The sequence below is a fragment of the Pantherophis guttatus genome, chromosome 3 (genome assembly GCF_059756535.1).
Source record: "Pantherophis guttatus breed Tessera chromosome 3, ASM5975653v1, whole genome shotgun sequence".
NCBI classification, from domain to species: Eukaryota; Metazoa; Chordata; class Lepidosauria; order Squamata; family Colubridae; genus Pantherophis; species Pantherophis guttatus.
In genome coordinates this window covers 130,721,764-130,735,840 of record NC_142065.1, presented here as the reverse complement: position 1 = coordinate 130,735,840, position 14,077 = coordinate 130,721,764, and the positions used below count along the sequence as shown (strand labels likewise).

The 14,077-nt window shown below is 39.0% G+C and overlaps 1 protein-coding gene across 2 annotated transcripts in view; it reads right to left on the bottom strand.

The window, feature by feature from the left end:
• TRIO (trio Rho guanine nucleotide exchange factor) overlaps nt 1-14,077 on the bottom strand; it is a 263,174-nt gene that overhangs the window by 115,870 nt on the left and 133,227 nt on the right. For both annotated transcript variants that reach the window (XM_034411889.3, XM_034411890.3), the window contains exon 11: nt 8,593-8,784. In XM_034411889.3, the coding sequence (XP_034267780.1) occupies nt 8,593-8,784 (192 nt within the window). The remainder of the gene's footprint in view (nt 1-8,592; nt 8,785-14,077) is intronic.

Below are 14,077 nucleotides of genomic sequence, written 5' to 3'. Positions count from 1 at the left end.
TCATAACTCTACCCTATGTGTTCATGTTGGGAGGCATGTATCCCTATTTCCTGAGGACCTGCAGGGAGGAAGGAAGAGGTTGCTGACATCAAAACCTACTTGCAAGCTTCCTACAGGTAGGTCAAGGTAGGAAACAAGATGGTAGACTGCATGTACCTTTGAACTTGTCCCTGCAGGGCCCTTCTTAAACTGTAGCTAAAGAAATAGTAGATACAGAATTATCTGCATTTTCTAAGGCATTAAATAAACATGCATTGCTATTTAATTATATTAAACTTATACTGCTGAGCCCTAAAGTCTCTTTATGATCTGCAGTAAGTTCAAACTAGTTAAGAGATTCAAAATGGTAATAAAAAAATAAACAATTAAAACTTGTTCTGGAAAAGGTCTGGTTTTAGATCTTTATGAATGCCAAGAAGAAGAAAAATAAGGCCACAACTCAGAAGTAGACATTTTAAAGAATAGGGAAAGGAAGTTACATTCAGAGTCAATCTTGAAGACTCTGTGAGACAAGCCCTTGGCAATTGCAGATAAACTTCCTCAGATGATTTCCAGACTGGATTTGGATTTGGATCTGGATCTGGTTATCTATCTATCTATCTATCTATCTATCTATCTATCTATCTATCTATCTATCTATCTATCTATCTATCTATCTATCTATCTATCTATCTATCCATCCATCCATCCATCCACCCACCCACCCACCCACCCACCCACTAAGGCAACTGACTCCTGAATTTTGTACCAAATAAGACTGCTAGACTACACACAAAAGATCCCACTGTACATGTTACAGCAGTTAAGCTGAAAAGGTTACTTGTGTCTGTATCACAGACTCAAGTTAATTATGGTTTATCAATTGTAGAAGAGAGAAGAGACCTGCCAACATCCACTCAGAGACCAACTCAGTCAGCAGCAGGAACTACATGAACAGAATACGAATAGTGTTCCATCTACTTCCCTGAGACCTGTCTACATTTTAGAAGTCATTACATGACAGATGGCAACACAGCAAAAAACCCTCTTACTGCTGAATGAGTTAATACGACATATAGTTCTGAATTAGTATCTGAATTTTTAATCCTACTTGATCAGGATAGAAGTCCCTCTTGCTGCTTGGTTACTAGAAAACAGCAGCTCCAGGATTCCTCTCCCAGAGAGTTAGAATACCGAGTACAATTACTATTAAATAGAAGAGAGTAGAAAGCAATTCTCTGTGTTATCTCTCTAATACAAATGCATACAAATCAATCATTCCGTCTATCAATCCGGGTTTTGAGAATCAATTCTTTTCAAAATGACTTAAGCCTATAAAACAAAACAGAGCAGCTTTTGGCCCATGATTTATGATCCTTAGGCTAATTGCCAATAATTCTACAAGTTTAGGTAGAGTTTTTCTCTAGCACAAGATTCTTTAACAAGAGGTAACATAGATGTGAGATATATAGTCCACTGAAAGCAGGTAATTTTCCTTTCAGCTACGGTACCAATTTTATATTAACCTAAATCATTAATCTGCACTGTGATTAGTGTAATAGGCTGGCTAAAAGCTAGTAAATTGGAACGCCATCCAGGCAAAGTGGAACTTGCTAGTTTGTTCGGTTTGCACAGTGAAAATGTATTTATTCTGTTCTAATGGGCACTGCATTCACCCAAAGGGTCAAATGTGCCCTTTACTCTTGTCCTTGGATGTATAATTGTCACTTGAAAGGTAAATGGCCTTGGTGGCCAGGAGTATGTTTTATCAACTCAGGCTGATATAATTACAATACTTTCTATACCGGGGAAAATCTGTCACTATACCACCTATAGTTCAAATATCAGGTAATAATAATATATATTATATTATACCATTTTTCAAGTGGTATTATATAAAGGCGCATGATGGCTCAGCAGCAGTTAAAGATGCTGAGCTTGTCAGCTGGAAATCTGACAGCCCGGGTTCGAGACCCAAGCACTATGCAACGGGTTGAACTCCCATTACTTGCCCCAGCTCCTGCCAATTTAGCAATTCGAAAGCATGCAAATCCAAGTAGATACCACTTCGATGGGAAGGTAACGTTCTGTATACCTCGGCATATAGTCAGGCTGACCACATGACTGCAGAAGTGTCTTTGGATGCTGCTGGTTCTCTCTGATAAGAAATGGAGATGAGCACTGCCCTCTAGAGTCAGACAGGACTGGATAGGGTAAACCTTTACCTTTATATCACCTTATTCAATTAAATCACAGCAATGGGATGCATGCAGGGCATACTTTGAAAAGTGCTCAGCCACTTCCATTAATCCAAAATAAAGTTGTAGGGTTACCCCCTGGGAACTTCCATAGTTTAGTGACTAGAAGGATTTTCTCAGCTGGGTCGCTCTTGTTTATCCCAGGAGGCTTATCTGAGATAGTCCTCTACTTACGATCGTAATTGAGTCTGGAATTAGTTGTAAATTGTGACAATTCATTAAGTTAAGTATGTGACTTTGCAGATTTTACAACCTTTTTTTGCAGTGTTTGTTAAGGGAATGCCATGATCCTTATGCAAATGCAAGTGGTTGTTAAATGAACTCATTTGAGTGAATGGGTGCTTTTTGCCTGAAAGTGGAAAAAAACCCTAGTTTCCAGCAAAAATGACAAAAATTGTACTCACATGCCCGTGGGTTGTTATTAACAGCGAAAAACACAGGCTGGTTGCCAATCATACAAAATAAGAATAAGTGACTGCAGGGAGAGGAGAGCCATCAGAACTTTAAAACTGAGTTGTAAGTAGCTCCGGGGAAGTCCATTGTAAATTTGAATAGTTGCTAAGCAACCAGTCATAAATCGAGGACTATGTCTATGGAAATTCCAGAGATAGCAGCCTATGTATTTTAGTGCTTATATTCCTGGCTTTAGAGATAATTTTAAAATCTTTTTTTAATGTTGTATTTTATTTCTTATAGACTCTGAATTATTGCACATTTTATCTAGTGTTCAAATTACCTGATGAATGTTTGTTATTGGATAGAATAATTATTTTAATGTAGCATCATTAGGAAACTTTAGGGAATCAAACTCTTATCTTAGAGCAGGTGCGTCAAACTCATGGCCCACAGGCCAGATGCGTCAAGCACTGGACACGCCCACCCCCATTTTAGTGAAGGGGGGAAAAGTCGCAATATGTCAGGTGATGACAGCATGACTACACGAGTTTGACACCCCTATCTTAGAGCATCCCTTATCTATGTGGAAGTCTCTTGCATCGTTTATTCAGCATCATAGCTTTAAATATAGGTTCCAGACAGCAGGCACACTATTGGCGCAAAATCATTAAATAAAGTGTTTAGATTGTCCAAGCAACAACGTGGGGAAATATTCTCAAATGTATTTTTAACATATCAGTCACTTTCCTGGATTATACCAAGCATCAATCTATTCAAATCTTTCCCAATCTCTTATTTCAGCTAAAACTCTTCAATATATCAGCCTTCAAGCAATTTGGCCAATTGGGTATTTTTCCTGATTTTAAGGGTCATTTTCCCTCATCCCCATTTCCTCATCCCTTAGTCTACTGGGGATGATAAAGAGGCTTTGCAGTTGTTGGATTGTCCGTTTATTGTCTGCCTTAATGAAGTATGAAATTATGAAATCATGGTTTAAAACAATATGTGCACCCAGATATCATATCTTCTATGTCACTGACTAAAACAACAATCTTTAACTGTTAACTGAACGGTAAAGAATATTGAATCAGTATCTGAGCCAGACAAAACCAGATTCTCTGTCTTCCAGTTAGAAGCTGCAGGGTAATTGCATAACTATTACAATTCACAGTAGTAAATTATGATTATGGTGTTTGCCGGGAGCACTAACAGAATGTCAGTTGAATTACTCTTTCCAGTACATTTCTTCAGGCAACTTTTGCTCCGTTATTATTTGGACTATTATTATTTTTACTTACATAAGCTTGATATGTTATTTCTACAATGGCCAATGGCTAAAACAAGAAAGTAACAATTTAAGGAATATTCTCAGAAAAGCTTTATATAACAATTGAATGTTTCAACATATGACAATGCAGATGCAGTGAAGCTGAATAGAAATAAATGTATATCTATAGTAATCTACAGTATGTATATGTTTACATAATTTGTGAGGAAAAATAACAGCATCTGCTATTCAACTTTACATCACCTTTGAGTATGCAAGCCTCATTTAATTTCATGATTGTGAGCAATGAGGTTAATTTGTACGAAATTGCTGAATTTTTCTTGATGTTATTTAATCTATGATCATTTTCTGAGATCAGCTCATCATAAAAAACACTCTAACACAGCATAAATATATTGTCAATCTAATCAGTGAGAGAAACAGCAAATACTGTATACTAATTTGCAGGCGTGAGGGCGCATGCACACCCATAAACAGGATAAGCAAATAGTAAAGTTGTGTTACGTTTCTGTAATAATGACTCTTTTTCAAGGTCATGAAATTTCTCACTTCTAAAAAATAAATGTCAAAATATTTTTATGTTCCAAATGCAATTTTTAGAGAATCTGTCAGCTCCTTTCTCGGTCTTCATACTTAAGCATTTCTATAGTGAACTCTGAAAATCTAAGCTAGAATGAAAAAAATGAGACCAACTATTTCTTAACTAAGACATAGTCTGTCTCGTTTTTTTCAATGTAGCCTAGGTTTTCAGAGTTCACTATAGAAATGCTTAAGTATGAAGACTGAGAAAGGAGCTGACAGATTCTCTAAAAATTGCATTTGGAACAACAAATATTTTGACATTTATTTTTTTTACAAGCCATTGAGGAGTGCTTTTTTAAAAAACCAGGCAAGAATGTTTAGGGACTACATGTCATGGATTCATCTTCATCAAACAAATATCCATACTTCCACCAATACTTGACATGGCTGAGTTTTTCCTACTTTTGGCACAGCTAGGCAAACACCTGGGCCAATTCACATTCCACTTTTTCCCACCCGGGGAAGGGAAGTTATTTAAATGCACCTTTAGAAAGTTAGAAAGTTATGTGTGCAGACAAATGCAGACATTAGTCAAAGCATTTTTTTTGAGCAAAAAATAACGGCTTTGAATTACTCAGCGAATGAAGCTAAATTGCCCTCTGGGATGCAGACTACAGTTTCTGCCATTAATTCTTGCTCTGAGCTTTCCACCTAAGTAACTGTTGCTATAAACAGTTCTCCTAACAACTTATTTTGTGAGATTTATCCTTTTACCCCAGCTCCAGACAGAACCAGAATGCTTAGCAAATACTAATAATCTTACAAAAGAAGACAAATACACGTGTCCCAGGATAATGTTGTAAGATCAAATCTGGGTCGGTCAGCGAGACTAGAGTTTTACTCTTTACTAATAATCTTTCTAGATTTGAATTTTGGTACTGGAAAATTAGGTTAACCATTATCAAGAACTATATAGTGATGCCTGCAGCTGAAAATACTAGACTAAAAGCTTATTTCATCCTCATTTAGAATAGAATAGAATTTTATTTTAATTTAGATCTGGTTGTTGCCAGTACAGATTACTGTTCCACTTTTTTTTTTTTTGCTTTAAAAGGTTTATTCAAATGGTAAGTTTTTTTTAAAAAAGATCCTTTTTTCTGTTATTACAAATAATTAGTGATCAGTGCTGCCTGAGCTATTTTTCAGTCAGCTCTTTCCTGCTGGAGTTGGTTGTAACTACTTTCAAAACTGAACAGATACTCACTGTAACAGTGACAGGTTCTAGCAGACTCTGTAGTATCCATTTCCCGACAGGGTCTAACTCGAAGGAGTGAAACTCATTTTCATTGAATTTACTGTTCTTTCGCTCTTTCTCTTGCACACATTCACAAACATCTATGAACATACTTAAAATCATTGCTTGAAACTCTGCAACTGTCATTCCAGACACCCAGCACACAAGACATAGACTGAAAATGCCCCACCCTGAAAATCAAAAGTATTGACAGACAGACCCCTCTCTGCTACATGTTCTTTATTGGATCATCTTGTGCATTTTCTTAAGGTTATTACATTAGAGCTCTAAAAGGCTGAATGAGCACAGCAGGGCAACAAAAACTTGGGGTGAGGGTGGGGATTCATTAGCTGTTACTGTTTATCTGGCTTTTTGCAGCCCAGATCTAGTAGCCTTAGGCCTTTCTCGTCTCTCCTACTGTTCTTCTGCATTCTAAATGTTTGTTCGATTGTACTCCGTATCAGTTTCATTCTTTTAAACTCCCACTTAAAATACTCCAATATTCTCCTGGTAGTTCTACTGCTACCACCTGGCTAATCTGTTGACTAGTATTTCTGGAAATACTTCAAAGCATAACAAGGGCTTCCCATCATTAACTCACTTTTGAAAAAAATGCTTCTGGATATGTTGGGGGTTGAGAGGCATTCTGGAGCTATGGAAACTGATGGTTAAAGGACAGCACACATAGCTGCCTCAGGAAAAGTTATTTTGAACAATATTTTGAAACAATAACATAAAGTAAATCACAAGGATCAACTGGTTCTTCATGTGAAATATAACAACACAGGTGCCAACCTACAGTCCATTTTGGCTTTCTTTTTGTAAAATAAGGACATGGTATAGTATGTCATATATTGCTGTTCATCTGAGGTTGTATTTACCTATTTTTAATAACTGTTAAGGACAAGATGATTTTTTAATTATGTCCTGATGTGTAAGATCATAGAATTCAAAGAGGATGTACTTTCTTTTTGACATGACTGTAGCTTGCCTTCAAAATATGATTATGACACAGAATAGAGAAGAGGTAGAAAAAAAAAAACAAATTTGGGCAACCCTGAACAATTAACAACTGAAGTATCAACTTTGTTACTTACATTCCATTTATTTTTTCCTCATCTTTGGCAACAAGTAATAGTCATGCCTTCTTTTGCCTCCTGCTTTTGCTGAATATTCTAATAAAGCCAACTGCTGAGCAAGCCATTTTGTGGAATAGCTTCCAATTACTCATAAATGTACAACTATCCTTTAGATTTCCCTTCACTTTCTAGTATAAACAAATCCAATAAAACTACATAAGAAGAAAAGATATTTCTTATTGAGAGCCAAGTTTACCATTTATGTGTTACATTAATAATAAAGTAAGTATAATGATAGACAGGAAGTTGCTTTGTAATGGGATAACAGCTTAACGTGCTGGAAGGAGGGAGGGAAACTACCGTATTTTTTATCCTTTTCATTAAATATTTTAATAAAAGAAGAGAACAATAAAGCCTCTCTTCTAAAAAAAAAATCCATTTATTGCCAGAACAAAAAGAGTAATTTATTAGCCATACTCTTGTACGAATTCTCATTATGCATACTTTAGTAATCAGGGAAACTGTGGCATTTACTCATGTTTAAAAGAAAATATAATTCCCCCCTTCTTTATTTTGACTATTTTTTGGTTTTCATTTTATTCTATTTTAAAGATAACATTTTTGGGGAGACTTTTCCATTATTTTTTAACCTGAGAGAAATTGTGTGGCTGACTTTTTGTAATGCTTTCTGCAGCCACTAGATATGAAATCTCCAAAGTGGAAGCTAGAGTACCCATGTTGTAGTCTGCTGAACTCCCAATCTCATCTTTCAAACACTCTTTTAATTGAAAAAAATGAGGATTTAGCACATGGAAAGGGAAGGAAAGAATCTTGAATAACATCTTTATTTTCAGGAATGGCCTCTGGGCCACAAACATTTTCTTAGAAAATGGCTTCAACCCAATGCATTTAGAATCATATGATTCCCAGAAGATAACAGTTGAGATAGAAAATAACATCTAGCAGCATGGAGAGGAGACATTAATAGGTAACATTCTGGGAAATGTGTGATTTGTACTTTTTATATTTTCCATGGTAGAAAGGGAAAGCTTATCCAGCTCCTTATTTTGTAAAAGTGCCTATTGTATGCTCTCAAAACACCAAATGAGTACATCAGCCAAAAATGATTGTGGAGCCTTCTCTGATAACATTTGGACTAGTCTGGTTAAGCATGACAGTGAATAACTTTAAGGAAAGGGAACAGATTATAGTTTTGAGGAAAATTTTAAACTGAAAGAGCATTTATATATTACACCCTGAATACTAGTGAAATTTACATTAACCACCTGGAATTGGATTGGTTGCTCTTTCTCGGATCACTAATTCTTTTAATTGCAATCATTAAATGATTGCTTGTCCCTTCACAGAAAACGACTATCGAATGCATTTTTTACATAGTATAGTACCTACTGTATTTGAGTGGCTACCTGGCTTCCAAGGCCTAAAGCTAGTTATCTACCACGATCACTTACATTTTTATTTGTGTTTCAAGCGGGGCCAGAACCCACCCTAGAGTGCGCCCAACTTAACAGCATTCTGAGGCACTGGAAGAAATTAAAAGAGCAGCTAACAAAGCAGATAACCAATGCTGTTTGAAAGGCTGCTTTGCATTAGGCAAACCTGCCAGGGTCCCTTAGAAGGAATAGGGACCCAGAAAATGTCACATTGTTAAGGCTCTATTGAAAGACCAATTCTGCCTTTACTGCTGTAAGTTTATATTTTAGCTTCTGAACATGCACTTACAAAGATCCCAATGTTATTTACTGTTTTGCTTACCTCTTTAACATGAGTATGAAAAGACACAGACATGTCCAGTAAGATTTTGCGCTGCTCCACCCGCCGAACAAAATCTTGTATCCGGTCTTCCAGCTGATGGGCTGCTTGATAAATCTCTTCAGGGTCACACTCTCCTGTCTGTGCCAGTTGCTCAGCTGCTTCTAGCAATTTGTCTGCGTTAGTATATGTGTTCTGCAGAAATGGCATGAGAATAGGAGTTGCAGAGGGATTTTACAAACATTTATACTGACCCACAAACAATTCCCAAACCCCATTTTGTAACCTCTGATGTCCTACAAGACCACTACTGAAATCTAGCAGTACATTGCTGAACTGCTGAGGCATGAATTCCAACCAAGATTTGGTGGCAAATGGAAGAAACCATGTATGCCAAGCTTCCAGTAGGTTTCATCTTCCTCAAAAAGACGAAAGAAGCAGAGTATAAATCTTGGATTCTCTGGTGATATCATCACCCTATCTTTTGAAGACCCATGATTACCACTAAACACATGGTTTAAGATACTGCCTTTACAGGAGAACATTTGCAAATCTGTCATTTACCTTCATATTCACAATTGATTTTGGTAAATGCTTTTAAGATTATCTTATGTTACTTGCTTTGTGCGTAAAAACTGGATGGAAAGTCATGCGCAGCCCTTGAGTCAAGGAAGAAAGGTGTGATGTACTGTAACAGATGTGTTTATTAAATTATTCAACAAAGTAAATAACAATAAAACACCATACAGCTATTTCATATCACCAGGGATCACTGGATTACAGTGTTTTCAAATGAGATCTATTTAAATCTTCTGCAGTTAGTTATCAGTGGAACACAACCCAGGAATATGATGTACCCATGTGACACAGCCAATTTCAGAAGGGCTCTGAGTTATTAATTGACATGAACAAAATCTTTCTAGAGAAAAGGGAAGGTAAAATGCTAGCTGGGGAATTAGTTGAAATCCGTACATCTTAAAGGTGCCATATATGAAAAACACTTTGTTTCAGTACTTGTTTTTAGAGTAATCAAGGTTATCACTGCTTATTTATCCTCTGCCTTTGAAAAAACCATCTGGGCTCAGCTCTTATAAACATTTGCAAACTTTATTTTATAGGAACTGGAAGCTGTCTTGCCACTATCCTACTGCTTTAGTCCTTTGGCTACAAAATGTCATAATGTCTCAGAAGGATTGTGGAATGATACAAATATTATGATAAATAGACACATTTGCTGGCAGACATCCTCCTATTTTCCCCCTTTGCATATGTGCCTTGCAGCCACAATCAAGCAAATAAATTGTTACTAAATATAATATCAAGCAACCAAAAACTGTACTTGAACACTACGACTGTACTGCATGGTTCACAGTAAAATAAATAAGCTTTCCACACACACTTGTAACCAAGAAATCATATCCTTCTACAGGCTAAATAAATTATAAGAATTCAAGGGTAGCTTGACTATGTTACATAGTACGCATTATACTTTGTCAAGCCTCACTGACATCTTCAAATGCAACTGAAATCACTGTACAGGGGGAAGACAAGATGTGAAGGATCTCTCCTATAAACTACCATGCTCCTACTTATTTGTAGAGGTATACAAATAAAATCCAATCTGAATCATTTTAAATTTGTAAGGTTTTGCCCATCCCTACATATTTGGCCATCACGGGCTCTGGAGAAAGAGAATAAAATGTTCAGTAATGCAAGACTAATGGTTACACGAGCAATTTATGTTGTAGAGTTAGTGAGTTGCCCAATAGCTCATTTCTAATAATGCACACCTTTCCAGGTGGTATAAGGAAGGTTCAGAACAGCAACTGGCAGCAATAGAAGTTATTTCAAGGTGGCTACAAACTTTCCCATAGTTCAGGCAATGAAGAGATGCACACACAGACATTTGTATAGGTGAGTGCAACGTATGGTTTTAAGGCAAATAATAATACCTGCCTTGTTAGTCCATTTTCCAAGAGGGCCCTGGTCACAGGGAGCCAATGCTATGTGACTCTGCTATTCTTTGGTGGTGCTCCTGATCTTATTTATTTTATTATTTTATTTTATTTTATTTTATTTTATTTTATTTTATTTTATTTATTTTATTATTTTATTTTATTTTATTTTATTTTATTTTATTTTATTATTTTATTTTATTTTATTTTATTTTATTTTATTTTATTTTATTTTATTTTATTTTATTTTATTTTATTTTATTATTTTATTTTATTTTATTTTATTTTATTTTATTTTATTTCTATACCGCCTTTCTCCCGTAGGACTCAAGGCGGTGTACAGTCAAGAAAAATATAGACATACAAACATCATAAAATTGCTAATTAAAATTATTACTTAGTTTGATCAATTAAATAAAACCCAGAATTAGATAACATTTTTTTAAAAAAAAAATCATTCACATGTTCATATGTTTAGCCCCGCCTGTTGAAACATCAGGGTCTTGAGGGCTCGGTGGAAAGCACGGAGATCAGGGATATTCCGTATCTCCGGGGGCAGTTCATTCCAAAGGGTTGGAGCCCTCACAGAGAAGGCCCTCCCCCTGGGAGTCGCCAGTCGGCATAATTTGACTGACGGTACCCTGAGTAGTCCCTCCCTGTGAGAACGAACTGGTCGGTGGGAGGCTATTTGTGGCAAAAGACGGTCTCGTAGGTACCCAGGTCCTAAGCCATGGAGCGCTTTAAAGGTGATAACTAACACCTTGAATCGCACCCGGAAGACCACCGGGAGCCAGTGCAGCTCGTGTAGGAGAGGTGTTACATGGGCGTAATGAGCTGCGCCCATAATCACCCACGCGGCTACATTCTGGACCAGTTGGAGCCTCTGGGTGCTCTTCAAGGGGAGCCCCATGTAGAGAGCATTACAGTAGTCCATACGGGAGGTAACTAGGGCATGAGTGACCGTGTGCAAGGCGTCCCGATCCAGAAAGGGACGCAACTGGCGGATCAGGCGAACCTGATAAAAGGCACCCCTGGCCACGGCCGTCAAATGATCTTCTAAAGATAGCCGTGAATCCAGGAGAACACCCAAGTTGCGGGCCTTCTCTGTGGGGAGCAAGATCTCATCCCCTATTGTCAGTGATGGTACCAGCTGACTATAGCAGGACACCGGAAGCCACAGCCACTCGGTCTTGGAGTGGTTGAGTCTGAGCTTGTTTCTCCCCATCCAGATCCGCACGGCCTCCAGGCAACGGGACATCACAGCAAGGGCATCATTGGGGTGGTCTGGGGTGGAGATGTATAGCTGTGTGTCATCAGCATACTGATGAACACTCACCCCGAAACCACGGATGATCTCGCCTAGCGGTTTTACATAAATGTTGAACAGAAGGGGTGAGAGGACTGACCCTTGCGGCACCCCACAAATAAGGTGCCTCGAGGTCGACCTCTGCCCCCCTGCCAACACAAACTGCGAATGGTCAGAGAGGAAGGAGAACCACCGAAGCACGGTGCCCCCTATTCCTAACCCCTCCAGCCGGTGCAGTAAGATACCATGGTTGATGGTATCAAAAGCTGCTGAGAGATCTAATAGGACCAGGACAGAGGAGCAACCTCTGTCCCGAGCCCTCCAGAGATCATCCACCAACGCGACCAATGCCGTTTCCGTGCTGTATCGTGACCTGAAGCCCGACTGGAACGGATCCAAATAGACAACTTCATCCAGGTATCGGGGTAGTTGTCACACCACCACACTCTCAACCACCTTTGCAACAAAGCGAAGATTGGAGACTGGACGATAATTTGATAATATAGCCGGGTCCAGGGAAGGCTTCTTGAGGAGGGGCTTCACAACCGCCTCTTTCAAGGCAGCGGGAAAGACACCCTCACTCAGAGAAGCATTTATAATCCCCTGGAGCCAGCCTCGTGTAACCTCCCGGGAGGCCAGTACCAACCAGAAGGGACACGGGTCCAATAAACATGTGGCAGCATTAAGCTTGCCCAGAATCCTGTCCACGTCCTCAGGAGTCACAGAGTCAAACTCTTCCCAGATAACGCTCTCAAGACCTGCCCCCGTCTCCTCCCCTGGATCTACCCAATCGGAGTCCAGGACTTCCCGAATCTGAGCGACTTTATCATGCAGGAATTGTACAAAATCCTCAGCTCAACCTTTTAAGGGATCTTCCTATACCCCCACCTGAAGTAGGGAGCGGGTCACCCTAAACAGCGCAGCTGGGCGGTTCTCTGCAGATGCAATAAGAGCGGAGAAGTAGCTAGACTTCGCCGCTCTTATCACCACTAGGTAGGTCTTAATATAAGATCTCACCTGTGTTCGGTCAGATTCAAATCGGCTTGTCCTCCAATCGCTCTCCAGGTGTCTTTTCCGACGCTTCATCTCTCTCAGCTCTTCGGAAAACCAAGGAGCTAGACGAGATCGGCATCGGGTCAGAGGCCGCAAAGGCACGACGCAGTCCAAGGCCCCAGTAGCCACCCTGTCCCAGGCGACCACCAGGTCCTCAGTCGAGTCGTGAGCCAGAGTCTCAGGAAATGGCCCAAGCTCCATCAGGAACCTTTCGGGGTCCATCAGGCGCCTGGGACGGAACCATTTGGTTGGTTCCATCTCCCTGCAGTGGGTGGAAGTGACTTGAAAGTCCATGTGAAGGAGAGAATGATCAGACCATGACAAGGGCTTGATGTCTATATCCCCTATTCTTAGATCATTCAGCCACTGATCAGAGACTCTTCCTATAACCCTCTTCCCCAGTAGATGCATTCTTCCTTATTAGTTTTCAAGAAGTTATTGAAAACTGGATTATTTGGGAGAGCATTTTCTTGACTGCCTGAGTGGCACCATCTCTATAATTTTTATTTACCTTTATTAGTCTGGTTCTTTTTTATGGTGGATGTTTTAACAGTTTTTATACCTTGTAAGTTGCTGAGAGTACAGTAACTGTGGCAAGGTACAAGTTCAACAAATAACAAATACATTATATAGATGTTTTTGGCAGAAAAAAAGGAAAAACAATTAAACAGATTTCTTCAGTGCAATTTTTAAAGTATACTTTAGAAGAGATTTTATATAGTGTTTTAGTCATCTTGGCTTCTGGATATACCATCTCTCTATTTATTGCATATATGTGGCTATTTACTGGATTTATCCAATGGGGAGAAAGGTTTTAAATTTAACATCCTTCTATGGGTAGTCCTTGTCTTACGACCACAATTAAACCCAACATTTCTGTCACAAAGCAAGACAATTGTTAAGTGAGTTGCCCCATTTTAAACCTTTCTTGCCACAGTTGTTAAGTGAATAACTGCAGTTGTTAAGTTAGTGTTGTGGCCCATTAGCGGCCTGTGTGGATTGTAGCTGATTCGCCAGCAGCCTGTGCAGCTGGCACTCCAGTCAGACAATGAGGAGGCTGGCGAAGATGTGGTGCCAGAGGCAGGGATTCAGCCAGGATCTTCAGAACCTCCAGAAGCATCTTTAAGTGAAGAGGACGAAGAGGAGGAGCCTCTTCTCGATGCAGGGGCGCGCA